We start from the raw sequence: 26,323 nt of genomic DNA on the forward strand, positions 1-26,323 counted from the left end.
TACCTGGAACAGAAGTTAAACTCACAGGTCTATAATTACTTGTGTCAGCCTTTGATCCTCCTTTGTGAATTGGGGTCACATTTTCACATTTCCAGTCTATGGGTACCTCCCCTGAGTCCAAGGAAGCTCTCATAATTATGGCTAAGGGTTTGCTTACTTCCTTTGCTGCCTCCTTTAATATAACTGGATAGATCCCATCCACCCCGGGTGCCTTTCGTGTGTTTATCTTCAACAGTTTCTCCTCCACTTTACTCCCAGTTATTTCAAGATTCTGTAGCTTACTGCTAGAGTTGAATACACCTCTGGCATTCCCCTCGCTGAATAACTCCTCATGTGTGAATGTCGATGCAAAATATTCATTTAGTTTGTTAGCTACCTGAGCAGGATCATCAACAGTTGACCCATCAATATCAAGTGGACCAATCTGATTCATCCCCTTCCTTCTAGAGTTTACATAAGTAAAGAACTCTTTGCTGTTTTCTTTGCATCCCTTGCCAAGGATTTCTCGTAATCTGCCTTCGCCTGCCTAACCTCCTTTGTAACTTGGTTGCATATCAACTTGTATCCTTATGCTGTTTTGGTGGCTGTTACGACTTCCCCTCCCCTGGGGGGTTTGTGAGTGGTAATTTTGCATATGACCCACCAGGGTTGCTGTTTCCTGACCTTTGTACCAGCCTCTTCCATGATTCTCTTTTCTTTTCTTTATCTGTTCAGTATAATGATTTCGAGAGATATATCGAGAGATATAATGAGATATTGTACAGGGAAATAGAGTGGGCCAGTAAATCAGAGAGTCTTATAATGGGGGATTTTAATTTCCCAGATATTGACTGGAATTTGTGGGTTGGTCACTCGCACACTAGCAAGGCTTTTGTGGATTTATTGGATGATTGTTTTCTACATCAGCATGTTCGTGAGGCAACAAGAGGGAGCAATACTCTTGATCTGATTATCAGTAGTGATTCTTCATGCATTAAGAATCTGCAGATAAATGAACCACTAGGTGGCAGTGATCACAGTGTGTTGAAGTGGGATTTACTCAAGGAGGTAACTACCATCAGAGGTAAAGGGAAGGGTTTTTGTTTTCGTAAAGGCGACTATGATGGTCTGAGACAGTATTTAAATTCTATACAGTGGGACCAACTGATGATGTTACCAACAGCAAACTCAAAATGGGAAGCATTCAAGGAACTAACCTTGGAGGCTACCAGGCTTTACATACCAACTAAGAAATATTGTTCAATGTTTAGGCCTAAATGGTTGTCAGATGAACTAATGAGACATGTGGCACAGAAGAAAAATGCATGAGATACATACAAATTAATGGGTGACATGGAAGCCTATGATAGATATAAGTTGGTCTGTAACAAAGTCACAAAGGAGATTAGGCAGGCAAAGGCAGACTACGAAAAATCCTTGGCAAAGGATGCAAAGAAAAACAGAAAAGAGTTCTTTACATATTTAAACTCAAGAAGGAAAGGGATGAATCAGATTGGTCCCATGGATATTGATGGTTCAACAGTTGAGGATCCTGCTCAGGTGGCTAACAATCTAAACGAGTATTTTGCATCTACATTCACACATGAGGAGTTATTCAGGAAGGAGAATGATGTAGGTAAAGTAAACATTGGCAGTGAGCTGGATGATTTTGTAATAACTGAGAGGAAAGTGGAGGAGAGTGTTGAGGATAAACATAAAAAAGGCACCTGGGGTGGATGGGATCTATCCAGTTATATTAAAGGAGGCAGCCAAGGAAGTAAGCAAACCCCTAGCGATAATTATGAGAGCTTCTTTGGACTCAGGGGAGGTACCCATGGACTGGAGATGTGCAAATGTGACCCCAGTTCACAAAGGAGGATCAAAGGCTGACACAAGTAATTATAGACCTGTTAGTTTAACTTCTGTTCCAGGGAAATTAATGGAGGCACTGGTTAAAGAAGCACTGCAGGATCATCTAGACAAGAATTCAGTTATAGCTCAGACGCAGCATGGTTTTGTTAAGGGCAGGTCTTGCCTGACCAATTTGATTGGATACTATGATGTAGTCACAAAAGAACTGGATGCAGGGAATAACTTTGATATTATATATTTGGATCTTAGAAAGGCTTTTGATACTTTTGCACATGCAAGACTGCTGCACAAATTGGAGCAGTGTGGCATTGGAGGCAAATTGCTGCTATGGATAAGGGGATGGTTGAGTGGCAGAAGACAGAGAGTGGTAATCAATGGACACTGCTCAACGTGGACTAATGTTATTAGTGGAGTTCCTCACGGTTCAGTGTTGGGTCCGTTGTTGTTTTCGGTGTTTATGAATGATATTGATGAGGGGATATCAAGTTTAATGTCCAAGTTTGCAGACGATACAAAGGTTGGCAGGATTGTTAAGGACAGTACTGACGCTATGCTGCTGCAACAGGATCTGGAAAGGTTGAACAGATGGGCTGAGAGGTGGCAAATGAAGTTTAACATTGACAAATGTAAAGTACTACATATGGGAAACAGTAACCCCAGAGCAACGTATCAACTCTGCGGTACTACACTCACAGTGGTGGAGAATGAAAAGGACCTGGGGGTAATTGTGCAGGCAGATATGAAGTTCTCTGAGCAGTGCAGACGAGCTGCAAGAGTAGCTCATGGTGTCTTGTCAATGATATACAGGAATTTTTCTAGCAGGGATAAGGAGGTGATTATTCCCTTGTATAAGGCAATGGTTAGGCCACATCTTGAGTACTGTATACAGGTCCGGAGGCCTCATTTCAAGAAGGATGTAGAGCTGCTGGAACGGGTACAGAGAAAGGCAACAAGATTAGTGAATGGAACAAAGGGTTGCTCTTGCGCTTAAATTTTGCAAATTACGGAGGCTGGAGACCAGGCACCGGCGAGGTGATCTGATAGAGGTGTATAAGGCTTTGAATGGTTTGAGCATGCTCAATGCCAATGGGACTCTTCATCTTGCTCAGAATAATCACCTCAGAGGGCATAAATTCAAATTGAGGAAGGACGGATGTCGGATAGATGTGCGGAAATTTGCCTTTGGCCAGCGGGCGGTTGGTTGGTGGAACCGACTTCCATCACTTGTTGTTGAAGTTGATAGCCTAAACAAATTTAAAGCTCAACTGGACAGGTATTTCGAACGAACGGAGGGGTGAAATGGGAGTGGTGTGTGTGTGTGTGTTTTTTTTTTTGGCTGATGCTGAATAAGCTTGTTTTCTTGCATCATATGCCTCTACTAATGCTAATGCTAATGCTAATTTCTAGCGATTCTATATTGCTTCCTGTGTTGTGACTTCTTCTTCTGTGGCCAAGTCCACCTAGCCCTCTGAAATTGTTTCCTTCTATGCTGTACTAATTTCCTCATTCGTGTGAGTCCACCAGGGGTGTGGTCCCTGCAGTGGGGGTTCTCTTCATGGCTTTCTCTGCTGCTTCAGTTATTTTTGTTGCATTCTTCTGGAATCGTTCTGGGCTTTTACTCACGCATGCCTGCTCCCTCAGTGTGTTAAGTATTGCTGGCCTGCTGTGCATAGCGTCTCTCAGAAGGCATCCCAGTTTGTCTTGCTAAGGGCGAATCTGTTTAGCATGTGCCTGTCGGGGGTTGTTCTTGTCAGGTTCCTTTTTTGCAGTTGACGTACACCCTAGTATCTTGTGTCCACTTAGTGCGGTTTGAAGATTGTCAAGGTATGTTGTCGCGTAGTCTGCGCGGGTAGTACAGTGGTATCGTCACCATCCTCCCCACACCGGGTGGAAAAGGCCTGGGTTCGAATCCCGTCGATGACGCGAGGAACTTTAATGGGCTTTTTTCACTCCGTGGCTGAGTTAGTTGGTCTCAGGCGTAGATAGCAAGGTTTTTCCTCCCCAGTAACTGGGGTTTTTTCGTCCAGCAAAACAGGCAAATCAACCACAGAACATATGCAATTTACAGACACAAATACGGGTTAATGTATTTAATTACGGGTAACCCTAAAATAATAATAATTTTAATTTTTTTATGTTATTGCGTAGTCGATTTCTGTCCCTGGCAGAGAGCAACAACATAGACTTACCAGGGAGGAGGCCAAGTGAGCACATGCTGCCCAGGGAGTGCAGAATTGTGGGATCTTTGTGACCGCAATGGGAAGTTCCTGATTATCAGTTCCCATGGGGTTTAATCTGTGCAATTTTGTATTTAATAAGACACCTCATACTTGCTTGTGGTGCGTGTATGGTTCCAATATTTTGAAGATGTCGGCGTTTTCGTCAGCTTTTAGTCGGACCTGCTCTGCCACCGCCCGGGCGTACTGTGCATCAAGCTGGTGGAATGCGAGAACTCTGGAGTTCAATTGTTTATGGTGTGTGGCCATAACTCTTTCTCTGCTGGTAGGAACTCTTGATTTTTTGGTATGTCGGACACCCAGCATCGCGAATGGAGTGTGAGTGCTTCAGTTTCAGACTCTTACAGTTTGCAAAGGTTGGTGCAGGTACTGTACTCATGCCCTTTGCCAGAGCAGTGGCCGCAGGTCGGCTCTCTACGTATGCAAGTATGGGTGGTGGGGGCCATATCTGCAGCAGCAAAAGCACTTGGGAATGGGTATATGTTCCCAGTATCTCAGGCTGCTCCATTCCATATAAATTCTGTTTTGTGCTTAAGATTTGCCATACAGATGGTGCCAGTTCCCTGTCAAATTTACTTCCATCCTATTCTTTGCTTTTATTTTGAACTTTGGAAAAATCAGCTCGTAGAGGTCCAGCTCTGGGAAATGGCTGTTTTCTATAAATCTCATTGGTTAATTGCTGCAGATCCATGTCATACTCTACATCAAATATTAGTATAGATGGGCCTTTCTTTTTTGGTAATGCTGCATTTAGTCCTGTGGTTATTTTCTCATTTGCTGTTATTTTTTCTAACTTTCTCGCTCAGGATCCCCGGTTTTGCGGATACCAGGCGTTATGGTCTGGGAATGTTTTCATGACATGGCTTGGGTCCGCTGATCCTCTGGAAGGCACCCTGAATACAAATGGTTACCTATCGATCGTTGCCAATCAGGTACACCCTTATGTTGACGGTGTTCCCTGAATTGTCCGTGAGTGGTTTGAGGAGCACGGCGAAGACTTTAAGCTACTCCCTTGCCCACCAAATTCTGCAGATCTTTACCCAATTTAAAATCTATGGGACTACCTTGATCGGCACATCAGATGGATGGATCCTCTACCAAGGAACCACAGGATCTGCGGGGTGCACTGGTCTGCATGGTCACAGATACCCATAGCAACCTTCCGCACTTATTGAGTACGTCCCATGGCAGCTGCATGCTGCCATGGGACGTTGCATGCTGCATATTCTGGATACTAGGTAGGTGGTCATAATGTGACTGAACCTGTTAACAAAATAGCCTACCATTAATTTCCTTTAGACAAAAAAAAAAAAATAGCTTTTATTGTGTCATTCAATCTTTTGCGGTAAAACCTTTTGCTTTTATGATGGCTTTCAATCTTCGCAGCATACTCTCAACCAGCTTTTTATCTCAGGTGATGTTCCTCCACTTGGCCTTTAATGCTGCTACCAGTTCAGCCTTGTTCTTTGGGAGATCTCAACATGCACGTATCCAATACAGCCCAAAGATGCTCGATAGGTTTCAGATTAGCACACTCTGCGCTGGCCAATCCAACTTTTCCGCACCTATGTCATTAAACCACTGTTACGACCCGAGCAGTATGGCTTGGGGTATTGTCTTGCTGATACAGGTATGTGCCTTCCCCGAAGTATTGCCATTTTGGAAGTGCATAATTGTCCAGACTGTCCTGGTATTGCACAGCATTCGTGGTTTTGTTGATAAGAGCTAATGAGCACAAGCCAAACCATGAAAGGAGCCCCATACCATGACACTGCCTCCATCAAACTTCATTGTTGGGAGGATACAATCAGGAAAGAAGTTCCCCTGGCATTTGCCACACCCAGGAATGGCCATCAGACTGGTAGAGAGCAAACTTCAACTTGTCTGTCCATAGGACTGTTTTCCACAGCTCTACAGTGCAGGATCCACACTCCTTACACCATGTTAATTGACATCTAGCATTTGTTGAGGTGATCAATGGCTTGTGAACAGCTGCACCATTGTAACTCATATCATGGAGTGTCCTTCACATTGTACTAGGGCTGACAGTAGTCCCAACTCTTAAGGAGGGTTTGTGTGACTTGGGACAATGGAAAATTACGATTTGCACGCAGTCCTTCACAGAATTCTCGTCCCATTCCTCTTCCATATGATATCACTAACCATTGACCTAGGGATCCCCACAGTGACTGCAATGTCTTGTACAGAACACTTGCTTATGTGGCATTCTATCATTCCACATTAGAAATCTGTTAATACAGTTGAACGTGTCATCTTGTATGTCCACTTTTGCAATTGTCTGTTCGAAGCCTAGTGTGCCGTGTAGGACCTGTTTCCCCATCCATGGAGGGGTATCCGGATATTAATGGTAGGGCAGGGTATATATAGGTTAGATGATTGAGGAACAGAACAGCCAAAGGGGCTACCAAAAACACAGAAAAGATATATATAAAATAAAAAATACTTAATGCTGAAAAACTTATGATTTCAACAAGTAAAGCCTGTTTCTGACATGAAATATACATAAGCACGTGGTGGTATCGGTAATGCAATTTGAATTTGGCAGTGACGGGAGTTAGACCTAAAGGTAGGGGAAAACATGGGAGAAACATGTTTCATGGCTGACCCAACAGAGCAGAAAATTAAAATCAAAAGGGAAAGAGGAAATAAAACTTACTGAATCTGAAGTGGTATGCAGAGTGGAACTATCAGAACTGTAGAGGTGCAAGGTAAAAAGATTATTGTAGTCACTCTGTTTCATTTATAGTAGCTATATACCCTGATGAAAATTAAATTTTACTCTTGTCTTTTTGTAATTTAATTTTACTGTCTCCGAATTTTGACACATAGAATTGTCAATAAATAACATTGAGCAACAATAATCCTTTTACCTTACACCTCTAAAATTCTGAGTTCCACTGCATACCACTTCGGATTCAGTTTTATTTCCTCTTTCCCTTTTGATTTTAATTTTCCACTATGCCTTCTGTCTGTTGGGTCAGCCATGAAATATGTCTCTCTCCCATGCTTATCTCAGCATCAACTAGTGGGGTCCATGTAACTACGAAATAGAAGCCAGCTGGAGTTCTGAACATTAAAATCACATTTTAATTTATGAAATTTAGCATACAAGCAATGTAAGCTAAATTTCATAGTATCATACATCAGGGGTGTCCAACCTTTATTTGGGTAGGGGATCAACAGATAAAATGCTGAAGGTTGCAAGTCACATGGACTGTCACAGGAAATGGGCCATAAGACCATCTCCTCATGACTAATTATGCATTTTTCAAAATATAATTCATTTTTGTTATCTACATTTGTACTTAGTTTTTTTTTTACATTTAATAATTAAATATGAAAATCCACCATTTATTACATAATACTAATAACAGTGACAAAAAAAACATAAGCAATACAAAAAATCAATTATTAAAAATGGGTAACTTCAATATCAGTGCAAAAATGTTTTGTCGCACAATAGTTTTAAACTTATGGAACAACATTTGCAGCTGCCTATATGGCTGCACAATGTGAAGGAGTGGGCCACACACAGGTTGGACACCCCTTTCACATATGATTGAATCGGTTTGTTTTTAGTATATTTCTGAAACGCTGACTTGTGCCATCTCTTTCTATAATCGTATTGATGATCCATTCATTTTTAGATATATTAAAGTGTGAATATACCTTTAAATTTTTAGTCACAGGAACAATAGTGTAATGATTTATTGTACAAATATTGTAGGTCAGTATTAATTGCACATACAATCACTCTGGAAATCAATAATGTCCCTTTATTGGATGAAATTATGATTCATACTTTAGATGACTAGCTACACAGCATCACACTTTGGAAACAAAAGCCCTTTGCAGTACTTAACTGTAACATTTTAAATGATATAATCATCCTGCTTCCCAGTGTTTTCAGTTTGTGGATGATATTACATATTCTGCACATATCCATACCATAATAAACACTCAAAAAAAAATACTCATGCATTGAATAATTCAGCTACGTCTCATAAAACTATATGGTTTTTCCACACTTTTTTTTTGTGTGTGTATTACAGATGTTTTGGTGGGGAAGGTTACATACTTTGATTAAGGCATCAGTAACAATAAGCAAATAGAAAAAGCATAAAGTTACTGTGGAAACAGAGAATATATATCTTTGGATAAATCAGATTATGAGGCAGGGAAAAAAAAGTAACCTCATTTTCAGCTATAGATAACAATTCTACACTAAGTAACAAGTGAGATGGAAACTGCTAGATACATAAGGAAATCTAATACCACATATGCTAACATAGTCTGTTCTACTAATTTAATACCACCATATGCTTTTACACACCCGCACACATGCCATCTCTTGTCGATTCTAGTTAGCAGGAGAGGATATAATTTCATGAAACAGATGTCCATGATATGAATAAAAATAACATCGGCCATCATAACCATACTCAACTACAGTTCCACACGTTGCATGTTATCAACAAATTATCTTGATTACACTTTAAGTCATACATACTGATCAGATTTTATTATTTTGATATTCATCACATTTATTTACACTAAAAGGAAACAACTTAAGTTGTACAGATAATCTGAAAACTTTTAAGTGGCCATTACTGAAGCAGATCGGGCATATTTCACCACCAAAGAATGGACTGCCATACAGCAGTCAGTGTGTGTAATGAAAATTTCACTGTCACACAGAAATACATTCCATGTCACTTATTACTATACTGTACCACATACTATACAATATGTAGCTTTGCAATAAAAAATATATTGTTCTATTTAAAAGTGAAAATTAAGTCATCCATAGACAGACATGTTCTGATATTAAATTTTAGGTATATATAAGATAATATATATACATGTTACAACAATTTCATTTTACACATTTTTCTACTCCTACTTCAACAATGGAAACAAATGACAGGAATATTTTTAAAAACATTTTTAAACCTCATCTTTTGAGCTCTACTAAGACCTAACTTTGAAGATTTTCAGATTGTCCTCTGCATTAAACAAAATCAAACAAATTTATCAGCTCATCCACTTGGTCTTTACAGTTTAAATAAATGGGAAAGGAAAAACAAAACAATACTGGTATTTTGTACTGAATAAATCAATATAAAACTAGAAAGTGGCAATAAATGACTAAATAAATATATTTAAAAGTAATAAACTGAAAATTACATTAATATAACATTATTATAGAGTATTTCAATGCATTTTCGTGGAACAATTCAATACTTTAAAATGCTTAAAGGACCATAAGAATTAGTAAAGTTTTCAAAAGAAAAAAAAAAATTTACAGATATTTTACACTTGAATTTTTTTTTTATTTATTTATTTTATTTTAAATCAGAAGCATGTATCTTCGTGTGATAACTGTCTGGAATATTAAAATCTGGCATAAATTGAAAATTAACTTGCGTAGAAAAATGTTATCCCAAAATGCATTAAAAACCCAACAATATTTCTTAATAAGACAAAATGGTATATAATTAAGCCATCCCAACACGAGTCACGAGCTTCAGGAAATATTTCATGTAAGTTACAAATCAAGTTGCTTTAAAGTCAGCCAGTTACTGCTGGCTGGATTTTTGAATGCAATTTGTGCTAACAATTTTTTCTATCAAGTGAATTGCATTTTGTGCATATTAAAAGAGTCATATCTACATTTAAACTCTGAGATCTAATGCAACACAACATTTCTTACATTCTATAATGTCATATGTGTCATATGCATAGAATATAAGAAATGTGGATTTTATGTCTTTCTTTTTTTTCATTTTTTTAAAGTGCATTATCATAAATATGATGTGAAGGGTAATTATCAGAGATATGGATTGGTAGATATAACTACTATCTCTACAATACACAGAATTAGTTTACATGAGTGATTTTTTATATTATTTTTAACTAATATTTGTTCAATAATACATATATATTTTTATTTTTGTTAAAAGTTCAATGAATTTGATTAATAAATATACTATTTAGGATTGGCAGATTCTAACATTGATACATAAACAAAACTTGACACTTTTCAAGTCAGAATAGAATCCCTTTTGACAATAACAACAGGCATTATAGAAAATGCAAGCACAAAGCATAAATATGATCCTGTTTCTTTTATCAATAGGAAAAAAAAAAACCTTCAATCATAAAAATATAATTACACTCTCCTCAATAACAATTCCCAACAGTTAAGAAGCAACAGACTACTAAAAAATGCAAAACTTACAACCTAACTCTAGACAATACATAAAAAAACGAGTTCTTAGTTAAGTGAGAAGAAACTAAAAATAAAAAACAAGTTACATCAGTTTTCTAGATTTTAAATCTGTATAGTACACTCAGCACACACAAAAAACAGCAACAAAATAATGATATATTTATTACTAGCAGATTTAAATTCTACAATGTACAAATTATATATATATATTTAGTTACAAATATTCTTTTCCCCTAAAAGTAAAATAAATAGTTTCTATTTAAATTAAAAAACTGAGCAAGTAATACTACTATACACACTTTTTTAAGTGCCATATCTGGCAGGCAAGTCAGCATTGAGCTTCACCCTAATGCTACATTTGCATACATTCAGATGATACTTGATTGGATCGTGAAGGGGAGAGAAATGGGGAGGTGGAAAATTCATCTCTCTCTCTCTCTCTCTTTCTTTCTTTCTTTCTCTCCCTTCTGCAACTCTGAAATAACTGAACACAGGGCTTTAAGTCTCTTTTTATTAGGATATGAAGAAGATTTTAAAAAAGATATGTGAAATCCTTTCTAAAGAAAGGCAAAATAAAGAGTAAACAAAAGTATTTAACAATGTGCATACTAGCAGAACAAGAGAATACTGCACTAAAAGTTACACAGGTTTACATGAAAAAATATTCACATATGTAGTATAATGCTATATTTGCAAACGTTGAATGGTTGATAAACAAGAAACAGTACTGTCTAGGAAGTTGCTTAAATATCACTTAGGTTTCAAAATGACTCTAAAACACGCTAAGATAATGAAAATAGTTTAGATGAATTACTTAAAGCATCCTATTTACTTTCCTATGGTGACCTTACTATTACAGCTATGCTTCCAAAATGATATATGGACAATATGCTAAATGATATTCAGCTAAACATGTACTGGCATCTTCAAGAAAAGAAGGTGATATTTGTACTTTTACAATCTGAGAGCTACATTTGAGGTTGTTGAATCATGGAGGTAGTCAACAGCTAAGTGTAAGAGAAAACAGATCTTCCTAAATACAATTCAATTTCATATTTTTATTGCTACTCCTAATTTTTGTAACTACAGACAAGACAACCAGCTACTTATAAATAAATTCATATGGAATAAGGCTAGCTTAAGTACACTCTGAAAAATCTGGGAACAGCAATCAAATTAAAAGAATTGTGTGCTTTACAAGGTGTTGTTTATATCTAGCCAGAAGGAGAAATTCTTTTAGCATTTATTTTAGTAACACTCAAGGCACATGATAATTATCTGTGCTTATACTGATAAGAGGTGATAAACATATGGTGCCAAGATTCTAATAGACAGCGCTGTAGATCTCAACATGAAGCCTAATAACAATATTTTTCTACTTAAGTCCAAAATACTTTATTATTATTAGCTAGCCAGCACCTATCACTAAAAACCTAGGAGCACATATAAGCTATTTAAAAAAAGATTTCATATTTTACATTTTTCTTTATTTTTTAAGAATGCACATGTAGCCCTGTGTTTTCACATTGTACAGTGAAACCGTGCAGTGCTGCATGCATCCCACTCTGTACTGTACACAAATTCCACAACCCTCGCATCTGTATGTGGACTGCTGCAGGTAGATGGAAAAGGGGATGCTGAGGAAAATGATGTAGGGGATGCTAGGAAATGACCTGTTAATTGCGGCTTTGGAAGATTACAGCAGTTTTACCACCAAAGAAGAGGTCCCCACATCACTGAGCCAACGGCAGCTCCAGCCAGCATTCCCATAGCAACATCTGTGCCATCCGGACGATAGTAGCGCTCTGGATGGTAAACCATAGCAGCCTGACCTGGAGGAGTAGCCACTGCAAAATAGTGTTAAAGAGAGAGAGAGAGAGAGAGATTAAATCACTATTCTAAATCATGTTAGAAGTTTCAAATCTAGTTAAAAGTTTTTAATCACTTGTATTTTAGCATCCTATACACATGAAACCTTCCAAAACTTAATGCTTTTTATGGGAAACAAAACATTTGCAAATAAATAATCAATATCAGATGAGATTAATAAAACTGCTAACTGGGACTAGGGAATGACTATCAAGTAAAATCATAGGAGCATCAGCAGTATATGCTTCCATTGTATGTTGCAAGAAAATAAAGAACAAAACATTTTAACCATCTTAAATCCTGCCATAGGACTAGGTTGTGTGGTCCTACGGCAGGACTGTGGCAACTTCAATTTCAAATAATTACAATTTAAGAAAAAATGTTTTTAAGCAGTATTTAAAACCTGAGGCAAATTTTTAAAAAATTTTTCCTCAGGTTTTAAATTTGAATTATTTTTTTGGAAATTGTTTTATTTTATAAAATTTTAAGGTTCTATCATTGTTTTATTTCATATAGAGATTAATAAAATTTAATTACAGTCAATCCCCGATGTAAGCACGAGTTACGTAACTTTGGACTTAAGTAAATTTTTTTTGGTAAAATCGTAAAGATACTTTCTGTATAATTGTTAAGAGTGAAGTCGAATGAAGGAACAATAAGTTTTTATTTCTGTTCCCATACAAACTACGTTGGATAATAACCTGTGGTGTAACTAGAATCTAAGTAAATAACTAGAGTTAACATTTAATTTTCTGCTTTAAAAATTCTGGAGAAATAGTCAACAGCATGTGGTTGAGACAGGTGAACTACATTGAAGCACTTCAGAGAAATCCTCACAACATTGAAGCCACGTGGACTGTGTCCCATTGGCTATTTCTTCGGAGAATTACACTCTAGCCCTTTGCCTCTACATTCTTTCCTTTCTTTCTGGATTGTACAGTCAGTTCAGTTTTGTTACAGAGCGAAGTTTGCATTTTGTATGTAACATTTGTTACACATTGGGTGATTGTTGTGAAGTTGAAGTTCACATTGTCCAATAATTTCCAATGACTTTGCATCAAACTATCATCATGTAGTGCATGCTTAATTTGCATGTCAAAGTGTGACAGCATCTCTTGTAACTAAACCCTGTGAAGTTCTTTATAGAAAATTTCATTTTGACCATTATTGTGGTGCTGCCTAAGAGAATAAGTTATTGGTTATTTGGTTTATTTTTTTAGGAGCATTAGCAACTAAGGCCATATTGCTCCGGGATATGCAGTGGTCATTCCCTGACCTTTCCACATCTTCCATATTTGGTGGTGACGGGCTCGAACCCCGGTCTAATCAAGAAGCGTGTGCTACACACTGCTGCTCCTTCCCACCTGGCTACGGAGGCACCAAGAGAATAAGTGAAAGCGGTACTACTTCACTGCTGTCCCCAGATAAAGTTGTTAACTGTTATGGTATATAACTATTTTTCTTCATTCCTCTGAGGATATTATGCAGTTTTTGTAATTTTGGCATATCAGGGATATAGTAGCAATATTTTATTATTTCATTCCTGAGTAGACTTATGTAAGAAGTCCTCGAACGTATCTCTTATGTATGTCGGGTACAGACTGTATTAAAGATAAATGGTATATTTATTAACACAGAAAGGTTTTATTCATGGTGATCGATTTATAAATTCATGATATGCTCTTGATGGAAACTCCAAGCAAAATTTTGGAAAATAACTAACTTGTCAGAACTATTATTGTGGGGAAAAGGTACCCACTGGTCCATTACTGTAAATTCAAATTCCACAGACTCATACACACTTATTTTACACACACACACACACACACACACACACACACACACACACACACACACACACACACACACACACACACACACACACACACACACAAAACTACCAAAGTGTGTGAATTCGTGCATTTCCTAGGATTTAGCCTTTTATAAGCACTTTTTTTATTCCCCTCCCCACAGCAGTTTTGTGTGATGAGCTATTTCTTAATTTTTATTCTATTTCATTTCAGTTAATTTCACTTTACAAATCTTGCACACTTTGGAAATTTGTAAGCGAAATGCACTTAAACCTCTTTTTCTTGCACTAACTGCAGAGGAGACAAAAACTGTAATTTTGTATTTGCTTTACAAAATATTTCTTCTAATTCAACAGAGTATAAAGGGGAAAATATACAACTGAATTGAATCAATCAATAACTTTCCAGATATCTCCTAAGCTTGCTGAACTCTTTCAGAGCCATAAACACCCCAATTAGATTTCCAGACAGATGCCCAGCCTCCAAACTTTGTATGCTATGGAACTGAAGTCTCCAATAGAAGCAGCTCTTTTACCTAGCAAGTTGTTCCTACTGGAACAAGTTGCTCCCACAAGAAGTTGAGACTGACAGTTTGAAGAAATTCAAAGGTCAATTCAGCGCCGGATTTACATATAAGCTTAACAAGCTACAGTTTAGGGCCTCACGTTCCAAGGGGCCTCGCTCCATCTCAAAAAATCCTTTTTTTTTAATATTGTCACAGGTGAACAGTAAGGGAGAAGGGCCTCATACATGTTATAGCTTAGGGCCATGAAAAGTTTAAATCTGGCCATGGATCAATTGGATAGTTACCTACATGAGGAGAAAAGTTCATAATTTGTATTTTCTTATCTACATTTTGTTTTTGTTTGGCTGGTCTAACAAAAGCCTGTAGCTTTCTTGCACTATATGGCTATACTAACACTAATATCCACTAGAAGCCCTGGGCCTCCCTTGCAACCTCCAAAACTCCGATAGATCCATTCACTATCCTAGCAGCTTCACTATACTGCTGAGAGAATTGTGACAACTCTAATCCTCTCTTCAAGTGCCAAATACATCATCTCCCAATTAATAATTTAATCTGGAAGTGTCATGGCCCAAATGCAAACACTATGTCCACCAACATCTCTGTACAACTGCTACATCCCCTAGTTCAGTAAATTTATTCAAGTCCCACCACAGTGACAGACCCTGATTACTGTCAGCAATCCTGCCCATGCCAATATGACCAATGAATTCCAATGTGAAACCTGAACAGCCACCACGAATACTGTTAATGAAAACCAGAAACATTAAGAACTCCAGCAGAGAACCCTGATATCCCACTCTCAATACCAGTCAACTTACAACCACTGTCTTCTACCAGCCAACTATACCACACCCCCATCAACTGCAGCAATCTATTTCTAATGCCACACTGCTCTAACCAAGCACAAAGACACTAACCTAAGAACTCAAGCAGAGAACCCTGATATCCCACTCTCAATACCAGTCAACTTACAACCACTGTCTTCTACCAGCCAACTATACCACACCCCCATCAACTGCAGCAATCTATTTCTAATGCCACACTGCTCTAACCAAGCACAAAGACACTAACCCATGTGGAACTATGCTAAATGCCTACACGATACACAATATGATACAGGATACACAATATCATTACTACTGAGGCACCCTGCACTGCATCCCCAAACATAAACATCAAAATTTTTCCTGCCATAGAAGCAAGACAGTTGTCCAGATCACCCCAACCTACATTTACTATATATATAAGAGTCCAGTGACCTCAGTACAACTAGACTTCATCAGGTCATCATGCCATCTTCACCTTAAAATGAGATAACTTCCATTCCAGAATTCTTTCATCCATCACTTACACTCAATGCCAAGTAATTATAAGCTGAACCAACAATCCTCACTTTCTTAAAATGTTCCTGTGCAAATACACATGCAAAGAAACCATCCAATTCAACAGCAATTTGTTAAGAGCTATAAACAGCCGCCTGTTAATGACCATTAACACTCATCCTGATAACCGTTTTTCTCCTCTAACCCTGTATTAAAAAATATACACATCATAAAAGTTGAGTTCACCAAACTTCTGAATAAAAATACTGAAGTGTGGCATTCACATATCACACAGAGGAATGGCTGCACCTCTATAACCAGGCAATACTAGATGATTATCCCCAGGGGCTCACATCTGGTGAGCATGGGTTTGGCACACCCAGGGTCCTGAGCTGGATATCATCATTCTTCTCTTTCTTGGTGATTCCTTTCTCTCTCTCTCTCTCTCAGGGTAACTCCGAAATTTATTTTAGCTGGTGCAGCATAAGCCTCAGGCTTCCTTGCACTATATGGCTAGTAATAATAATAATAATAACTCTCATCTCACCTCTTGTTTACTGAAGGCTTGAAGTGGTGAAACCCACATATAGTTCTGACAACCTCCATCTCTTCTATCATGCAGTATGAGTGATGTCATTTAGGTTACGATGGACATCATGGTAGGATCCACTATTTCTTACATTTCAAAGTTTTAAAGGTGTGGCTTTAAAACAATTTTTGCAGGGCAGTTGCCAGAACAGTCCAATGGACTTAACTTACTGACAGCTCTCTATGAGAAATCCAGGTCAGTAAGTGTATAATCTTGCTGTCTCTCTACTCTGCCAGCTAGTTACTGGAGGAAGTTCAAACTGTGTGTATCTGGAAGGCATGACCAAGGCTAGGTTATGCCAATGAGCTGGGCATATTCTTGTTGTGTGTGTATGTCGTATTCAAAACTTTTATTAAATCACACAAGTTCTCCACTTTAATTTTATTTTATCTACTGACTTCATCATGAATAGTGTCAAACTAATAGAACCAACTTAACTCAAAAGGATTTAAACCTCCCAAAAACTTCCTCACTCATTTCACAAATATACAAGGTCTTCATTCAAATTTCAATTATTGGTTGCCTCAACCACTCACTGCTGCTCAATCTCAATTGCTCCAATTATATTATCCCTCCTACCCTGATATTCCTTGGCAGAGATTTCCTTATCTGGAATCTCCTCTGGCTTAAAATCTCTTTACTCCATCTGCCAAAATCATCTGTTGCCTCTATTATTCTCCCAATTCTACTAATCACTCAGGACTTTGATTTAATTTCTTTGAAACTTGGCAGCTTTTAATGTGCTCATTTACTTACAAGAATGAGACAATTCTAACCATACACCATATATTGGATCTTTTCCTCACCAACAACCTTCAAAGAATACAGTCAATATTAATGATCCTCTAGGTGCATCAAATCACAATTTGGTGGTCTCTTCCCCAATATAGCTTCAACTCTCAAGATACTCAGCCAACATTACAAAAAAGTGAAATGGAGATGATAAGAATGATTTCTATTTTGCCTTTCCTTGGTTGGATTACTGTTTTATGTCTTCAGATCCTAATGTTTGCTCAGATCATATCAATGAAATTATTCTTTAGAGATGAAATCCTTTGTTCCACATTCCACCACAAAATCTTTTCCTTTATTCCTAAACCTTGGTTTCCTAATGAATGTGCTAAAGCTGTTCAAGTTTCAAAGATATGTATAAAATGCACATTAATTTTAAATGCTTGACTTCCATAATACATATCACATTATAACTACCTTTTCATGTATAAAATGGTACTCACTAATATTTTCTTTATATCATCTATTTCCTCCTTTTATTTATGCAATTAAAATCTCTCTAATCCTAAATATTATACTTCCAACTTATTTTTTTTTTTCTTATTCTATCTGAAAAGCCAATACAGGTGACCCCCACTTAATGCTGATAATTCGTTCTGGAAAAACAGAGCGCTACGTGAATCCACGCTAAGCGAGCAACACATTTCCATAAAGTAACATATGTATTTTTGAGTTGCGGTCGGCACCATAGGATATTTCCTAATCAGTAATAAACGGTTGTAAAAAGATGCACAAATTTGGTCAAAATATTTAATATTCAAATATTTGTACATATAAAATATTCTGCATTGCATTACATACATATATAATTATGTTGAACTACTTACGTATCAAAATTAAACTTAAAATTACAATTAAAATCATGAATTTAATTGATCTAAATTGATTTAATTTAACTGATGAATTTAATCATGAAAAATGTGTTGATTTTGAGTTGTACTTTGGCTCTTGTCCTGGTAAACTAAAAAGGATTTTAATTTAAAATCCCCTGCAATGTTACCACCCAATAACAAAGTCAACCGATCCTTCGCCGCTTTGAAACCTGGCATGTTTTTCCTTCTTCAATATGAAACTTTTTTTAGGCATTAGTTTCCAAAAAAGGTCCTGCTTCATCTTTGTTAAAAACTTGTTGAGAAGTATAACACATAATACTCCTCTTCAATAATTTTAACAAGTTCTTTTTTGAAAGTTTCGGCTCCTTGATCTGCACTTGCGGCTTCCCCCTGGATTTTAAATCTATTCAACCAGCCCTTACTAGTTTTAAATGGTTCCACATTTTTTTTTTAGGTGGGTTTTCTTCAGATCATCATATAGGCTAATCTCTCTCTCTCTCTTTCTTTATAATATTTAACTTAACTGAATTCTGCATTGGATATTATCTTCAATAAAATTAGTTAAAGTCTCTCCATTTCAATCCTAATAGCTGGCCCAGCCCTAGTTGCTTGCAGCGGAACAGCTGTCATTCCTGCTGCTAAAATTAATTCTTTATTTTTTATAATTGTTCTTACAGTTAAACTTGCCAGTCCTAAATTATGGCACACATCCGCTTGTCATTGACCGGAATCGATTTGCTTCAAAACGACTAATGTAATTTTCAAATTCAGTCTTTCTCTTACATTTGTAGTCTTCGTACTACGTCCAGACATTATTGCCTTTTCATTCTTATCCACCATTATTAACTCTTCAAAAATGTAACTGCGTTGGTTGCATCAATAATGATATTGTTATTGTTATTTGTTTTTTTTTCAAGAGCATTAGCAACTAAGGCCATATTGCTCCGGGATATGCGGTGGTCATTCCCTGACCTTTCCGCATTCTCCATATTTGGTGGTGACGGGCTCGAACCCCGGTAATAATGATATAATGTTCGAGTAAACTGTCCGTTACGAACAATGTTTAATACTGTACTGAGTGATGAATACACTTTGGATAAATGCATATAACGCAAATATTACAAGCAATAAAAATACTTGATCATTTTTTAAAATATTGATCTCGGAACTACGTAACAAGTCACTGCACTGCAATTAAATTAATGCAGAGAAAATTTCTCAAGTTGGCGTGGAAAATGTTTTAATGCTGTTTTGCTATTCGTTTTCAAGCTATCGACTCCATCAGATGATACGTTTTCGTTAAACATGCCAAAAAATGCAATCTGTGTTATAGCAAAAAATGGTAAAAGTGTGTTATAGCAATTTGTGACAGCGTTATAGTCAGATATGGGTTATAATATAAAAACAGCGTTGTAGCAAATCAGCGTAAAGCATACCAAGTTATAACAACGGCCTGCTGTAAAGTGAATGCAGTATGTGATAATACTATCATACATTAATGCTTCTTATATTTTAATATTCCATAGTTTTATATAATTATCAATTGGTCTGAATGTCAAATGCTTAAATATATCCTTACATTTAATTAAAAAGCTTTTACTTTTTGATTAGGTCTTTCTTTTATTTATGCAATGCGTATCTTAGTAAATATTCAATTTCATTTGGTATTTCTGTTTTAAATCAACACATTTTGGCTGTTTTATTCTCAATACAAATGCCTTAGGTATTTGGTTCAGTAGTAAAATACTTACTTGTAAGATATATTTCAAATCTCTTCAACTTTTTATAAATTTTGTCTTGTAATCTCTTAGTGTCCCTTTTTTATGAACTATTACTATTCGCAGTTTATATATACATATATTTGTCTGCATATGTCTATATTAATTCTTTACCCAACAATCTAGGTGATAGTGGTATTCCTTCCACACACTCCATTCCATTTATACTTCACTTAGCCAGGAACCTCAACTAAGAAATTAGATATTTAAATTCCCAGCATGTCCTAGTATTTTCCAACTTCTTTTCATTTTTCTATGAATTATCTTTACTTCATTTTTCCACTAGCCTATTAAAGTTATTGAGGGATAAGTTAGCATTATTTATATTCTTTTTCTCATATTTTCTTCACCTTTTATTTTTTATTCTATCAATCCTCCCTTTTTTTTCCATAACCTTACCATAAACCTAAACATTTGGACACTTCTAATTACCATTATTCTATTAATCTTTATATGCAAGGAACTATGTTTAGAGAACGGACATTACAACCAGGCATGATTATTTGTATTAGCAGAGTACTTTTTCTTACAAATCATGCTATAATCTTTTTCTTTGCTATCCTCTACTCTACATTTATCTAAAATGCATAATTACAACCTTATTCCCAAGCACACACGCTTATTTTACATAATTAATTAATCAAAATTCTCAATTTAACATTAAACAACACAATTTTTACATATACATTGTATTACTTGCAAATAATGTTTGCACATGTTCATAGATGCAATAATGTTGGGGAGGGTTAACATGTTCAATTTTGTCTGTTTGCCTCCCACTCCTCTCAGTAATATAAAGACATCCTGGAAAAGGCCTCTGAATTTGGGTAAATTCATGTCTTGACGATAAATAAGCTCATACACCAACCATTAATTGAAATAACTCTTCACTGTGACTAAAATTTACAAATTAAAATAACATATTTACAATAAAATAAAATTAAACTGCTATGATACACTATATAAGAATTAAAACTAATAAAATCATTGCGACAAAATAAAATTACCTAAAATAAACTGGTTTAAAAGCGATAAAATCTGTAGCTTTCGGAAGCATCAGCTTCCTTCCTCAACAGTAATAAATCTTCTGGCAATTCCTTATATATAACAGGCTCACGGTATTTCACCACGTGGTTCCATCGGCGCATGGTCAGAACTGGAAGTGGAAATAGCTTGGGAGCGCAGAAAGCAAAACCATTCATCCGTACTTGGGACAATAGTTTCAAATAGGGGATGCAAATGCATACCCCTGTCCCTATTAATGGTATTGTTGTCGGATGAACAGATTCGCAGGCTCTCGAGCCATTTACGGTCCAAGAATCCATGCGCTCAATCCACAATAACCGCATCCTCTGGGGAGATTTGATGCTGCCTCTCCCAATAATGCTCGGCCACAGCAGACTTATTATAATCAGCGGTTTATAAGCTGCTGATTCCAGTTCTGACCATGCGCCGATGGAACCACGTGGTGAAATACCGTGAGCCTGTTATATATAAGGAAGTGTTGCCAGAAGATTTATTACTGTTGAGGAAGGAAGCTGATGCTTCCGAAAGCTACAGGTTTTAGCACGTTTAATCCATTTTATTTTATCACAATGATTTTACTACAGTTTTAATTCTTATATAGTGTATCATAGCAGTTTAATTTTATTTTATAAATTTTATAGTAAATATGTTATTTTAATTTGTAAATTTTAGTCACAGTGAAGAGTTATTTCAATTAATGGTTGGTGTATGAGCTTATATATCATCAAAAAAAATAAATAAATAAATAAATAAAAAAAAAATATAAAGACAGTTGTAGTGCGAGCACATGTATAGTTTAACATGTGTATTCTACTGCATTCGTTTGTTTCTTCTGTGTTTCGCTCTGTTGTGTATTGTATTATTAAAATGTTTAAGCAGAAGCAAAGAAGTGTCTGAAACACCCTGAAAATTTTGGCTGTGTGTGTGTGTGTGTGTGGAGTTTACAACAACAACAAAAAAAAAAAAAAAAAAAAAAAAAAGGAAGAAAATCCACAGTATTATTAAATGTGCATATTCTTTTTACTTTGGTCAAAATTGGTGATGAGGACAAAGATTGGGCTCAACATATGTGCTGTACCTGCACCACAAATCTGAGGATGTGGATAACTCAGAAAAATAAAAGTATACCTTTTGCTGTTCTTATGGTGTGGCAGTGTTTAAATAAGTAAAGAATCTTTGTTGTTTTTCTTTGCCAAGATTTCTCAATCTGCATTACCTTGCCTAATTCCCTTTGTGACTTGATTGCAAACTACTTTCTCTTTGCCACAGGCTTCTGTTTCACCTGATATTTATACGTATCCCATCCATTTTCTTGTCTGCCACATGTCACATTAGTTCATTTAATATCCATTACAAGACATTTTGATTTTCTGGTCCACTATTTCTCTGTACAGTTGTTTGTTGTACTCATAAGAGTCATTAGGCCTATAACACACTCCTCTCATTTATTAACTATGCTCCTAGCACTGGTATACATGCAAGTATACATGCACCTAGCCTTACAGCATGAACAGTATTTTTTAGTTGGTAAGAAAAACCCTATAACTTTTATATTTATCTCCTCTGAATGCTTCCCATTTAGAATTTGTTGTTGGCAACATCATTAGTTGGTTACACTTTATAGAATTTAAAATCTGTCTGAGACTACTGTAGTCTCTTTCAAGAAAGCAAAAAACCCTTCCCTTTACGCTTGATGGTAGTTACTTCAAGTAAACCCCACATCAGCGATACATGGGTGGAAATTTCAAACGCGTAGAACATCACTCATATGAGTGTTCTCCACCAATTAGCATACAGTATTTGTTACTGTTCAATAAACGTTCCGACGTGTTACAGTACTTTGGAGAGTTTCTTTATGTTCTGTTTGATGTGCTTGTTCAGTGTGTTATTATTAATCATACGTAATTACAGTAATTTAATTGTAGTTATTTTTGAATTTATTAATACCGATGGCTCCTAATGCACAAGTTAAGAATAAAATTTCTATAAAGTGAAGCAAGAGATAATAAAAAAATAAATAAAGGAGTAAAAATTAGTGCATTAATATGTGAGTATGGTTTTCCTCAATCGACTATTTCTATAATACTTAAACAAAAGGATATTCTAAAGAGTGTTAAAGTTAGTGATGATTCCACATTGGTACATAAGAGAAGAGACTTTATTGTGGAAATGGAAAGGCTTTTGTTGATATGGATTAGGGAAAAGCAGATGAAGGATGACAGTGCCTGGACAATTTATCTGCAAATGTGCTGAGCAGATCTATGACGATCTGAAACTTAAAGCTCCATCAACCAGTGGTAGTGCTGTGTGCTTTGAGGACTTTAAAGCTAGCAGAGACTGGTTCGAGCACTTCAAAAAAAGGGTGAATATAAAAAGTGTTGAAAGGCATGGAGAGGCATCCAGTGCTGATAAAAGAGCAGCTGAGGCCTTTAAAATTGAAAAAAAGTGTTCATTACTGACATTCCTTGAGATTCTGCAAATTCCACAAGTCTTTCACCTCTTTTATTTCTTTCACCAATTCGAAAATTTCCTATAGTTCCTCTTTCTGCGCTGTTTTGCCTTTTTCCAACCTTAGCATTGAAGTCCCCCATAATAATAGTGTAGTGGGTTTTCTGCTCATCTAGAAGACTCTCAATTTCAGTGTACATTTCTTCAACCTCTTCATCATCATGGCTCGATGTTGGTGCATAAATCATTATAATCTTTAGCTTATACCTCTTAGAAATCTTGAGTATTAGTCTTGACACCCTTGGTGATGTACTTTTGAATTCCAAAATGTTGTTTTTAAAATCTTTATGGACCAGAAACCCAACTCCACCTTCACTCCTTTCACTGTTTCCATTGGTGTACAGCAGATTTCCACTTGATAAACTTATAAGTGATTCATTTCTTCTTCTTGTTTCAGCCAAACCGATGATATTCCAATTCACATTTTCTAATTCTGAGGTTATAGCCTTCAGAATCATTTCAACTGGTCGCAAAGTTTCACATAGGAATTCAAGTGTTTTCCAGTCATCGTCAGACACAGCTTCAGTTGACAGTACTGCACAGAGCATTTGGAATGCAATTTTTCAATTTCAAAAATCTCTCAATCATATAGAATGTGCTATCCCATCTAGTCTTGCAATCTTTTTTTTTTTTTTTTTTTTTATGAAAACCCCAAACACGAAAGGTATCAAAACCTATAGTACTTAGTACCGTGCATGGGTTGAAGGAGAAGTATGGGGGGAGGGGAATGCCGGAAACTTTGCTCTAGAGACTAAACATGGGTTTCACCACTTCAAGCTTCCAATAAGCAAAGTGGAAATCTAATATAAGTTTATATTCTTTCCCATTAAATTTTGCTTTAACAAAATTTTGTAATATGTCATTTTTGGTAGGCGATTTTTGAAAAAGCTTGCAAATTTTTCTGACTTTGTTAATAGTTTGTGCAATATTGGCCATTGGATTGAAGAAATAAATGAGCTCATCGGTAAAGTCGGTTTGATAAAGCATGCCTTTCTGTCTTCCTTCAACTTCTTCATCTTCACTACTTTCTTCATTATTTTCATTTTCTTCGTTGTCTTTGGGAGACTCAGAGACTGTGGCACCATAATTGATTGCTTTTTCATAAAATACAATATTTCATAAAATACAACATTGTATACTGACAGATGTATACAATGGGCTATACATCGTTGATGATTAGGCGTAATTTTCTTGCCAAATTTAATCATCATTGCTGCTCCATCGGTGGTGCAGGCAACAATATCCTCATTCAAGTTCAAACAAAATTCCTTCAAGTGTCCATTCACAATTTGCTCAGTTCTGCTATCAAGTGAACCATTAATCTCAATAAGACCTAACGACCGATGATTATCTTTTGAATGCACATTTATATTCATATACCTTTTATTTTGTATAGACGTATATTCGTCTAGAGTCAATGAATACTGTGCACCCAAAACAAATGAATTTTTGAAATGCTGAATGAGTTCTTCTTTCTTAGTTTTATAATAATTCAGAACCATATTTTTAACTCCATTCACTGAGGCTGGTGGTAATTTATCGTATTTATTTCTCTGAAGGCGAAGGCTTGATTGTATAAACTCAGTCTTGGCAATTGAATTAAAAGAAAATCCATCTAAAGCAGCTAATTTTGAAATCTCTTCTTCCATAGATTTTTTAACGATAAAGTTTCCTGTTCTTACCATTTTTACGGGATGTTCTCTGTTATCTTGTTTAATGTCAATCTGATGAATTTTCTTTAAATGCAACATCAAAGATGACATAGATCCTCCAGATGACTTCATTATCTTCTGACATTTCGAACACTGTGCTTCATCTTTGCTTTTCCGAGCAAAATAATTCCATACATTTGATTTCATCTTAGACATTAAGATTAATAAATATAAATATTTGAATCCGGTTTTAGAAGCTCGGTTTCGGTTTTAACAACTCAATACGAAAACCGGATTTAACCGGTTTATAAAACCGGTTTGCAAGCCCTAGTCCCAACAGTATATACAGTCGAACCTGGTTATAACAAGCATCAAATGACCAACAATTTCCTCGTTATACCCATTATATCAGTGAGGAGGTAAATCTACTTCCTATTTTTTTCAATTCTCAATCACTTGATAAAAAGATAGATTCAAAAAACAAAAGAAATATTAGAGAGAAAAAAATAATATTAGCATATATCTACATATTATTAGGAGATCTGCAGATTTACTTAACAAGTACAGATCAATGTTGCAAAAAAAAAAAAAAAAAAAACGTGAGTTAGGGTTAAATTTGAAAGTGTCTGCAAATTCTGCCCAGACATGATAGGAGGGAGTACATGATGAGAGCCTTGTCAATCAATTCTGCCCTGGAGGGAATGTGCAAGGCTCAAGGGGTAGAATTTTTTTCAGCATTTGGTCTATGCTTGTTAACAGGAGAGACTGCTTCTACAGGGATGGGATACACTTAAATAGAAAGGGTGCAAGAATATTTGCTGATGCTGTCGAGGCAGTGTTAGGTGGGTCGGAAAACTGCTAGCTTGGGGGATTCACAGACTAAAAGGTTAAAAGTAGCCGCAGGCAGAGGTGAAGGTGATTCTTGCACAACTTCTATTAGAAGAAGTAGCGACCTGGAACAAGGGATGCTGGGGGTTTCAGGGAACTGATGGCAGTCATCGTGAAGCAGGTGGGTATATGGGATGTGTCAGGGTAATTAGGAATAGGTGCATGAATACCAATGCTACAAGTATAGTAAATAAATTTGATGAATTTGTTGGTCAAGACATCAAAGGTGGATATTGTTGGGATATCAGAGATGTGGTGTCACACTGATATTAGGAATGCAGAATTGGAATTTGGGGAGTACAATGCGTACAGAAAGGATAGACAGGATAGAAAGGGAGGAGTTGTCATGCTGTTAATTAAAAAAACAAAAACAAAAGAGGTGCAT

At 36.3% G+C, this 26,323-nt stretch overlaps 1 protein-coding gene across 1 annotated transcript in view; it reads right to left on the reverse strand.

The window, feature by feature from the left end:
- Nucleotides 1-10,551: 10,551 nt before the first annotated feature.
- LOC150091961 (pleckstrin homology domain-containing family B member 2-like) overlaps nt 10,552-26,323 on the reverse strand; it is a 183,800-nt gene continuing 168,028 nt past the window's right edge. The window contains exon 9 of the mRNA XM_090377547.1: nt 10,552-12,188. Coding sequence (XP_090233673.1) covers nt 12,049-12,188 — 140 coding nt within the window. The 3' untranslated portion in view covers nt 10,552-12,048. The remainder of the gene's footprint in view (nt 12,189-26,323) is intronic.

Source organism: Mastigoproctus giganteus, chromosome 1 (genome assembly GCF_048544385.1).
Source record: "Mastigoproctus giganteus isolate SK-2022 chromosome 1, ASM4854438v1, whole genome shotgun sequence".
In the NCBI taxonomy this organism is placed as follows: Eukaryota; Metazoa; Arthropoda; class Arachnida; order Uropygi; family Thelyphonidae; genus Mastigoproctus; species Mastigoproctus giganteus.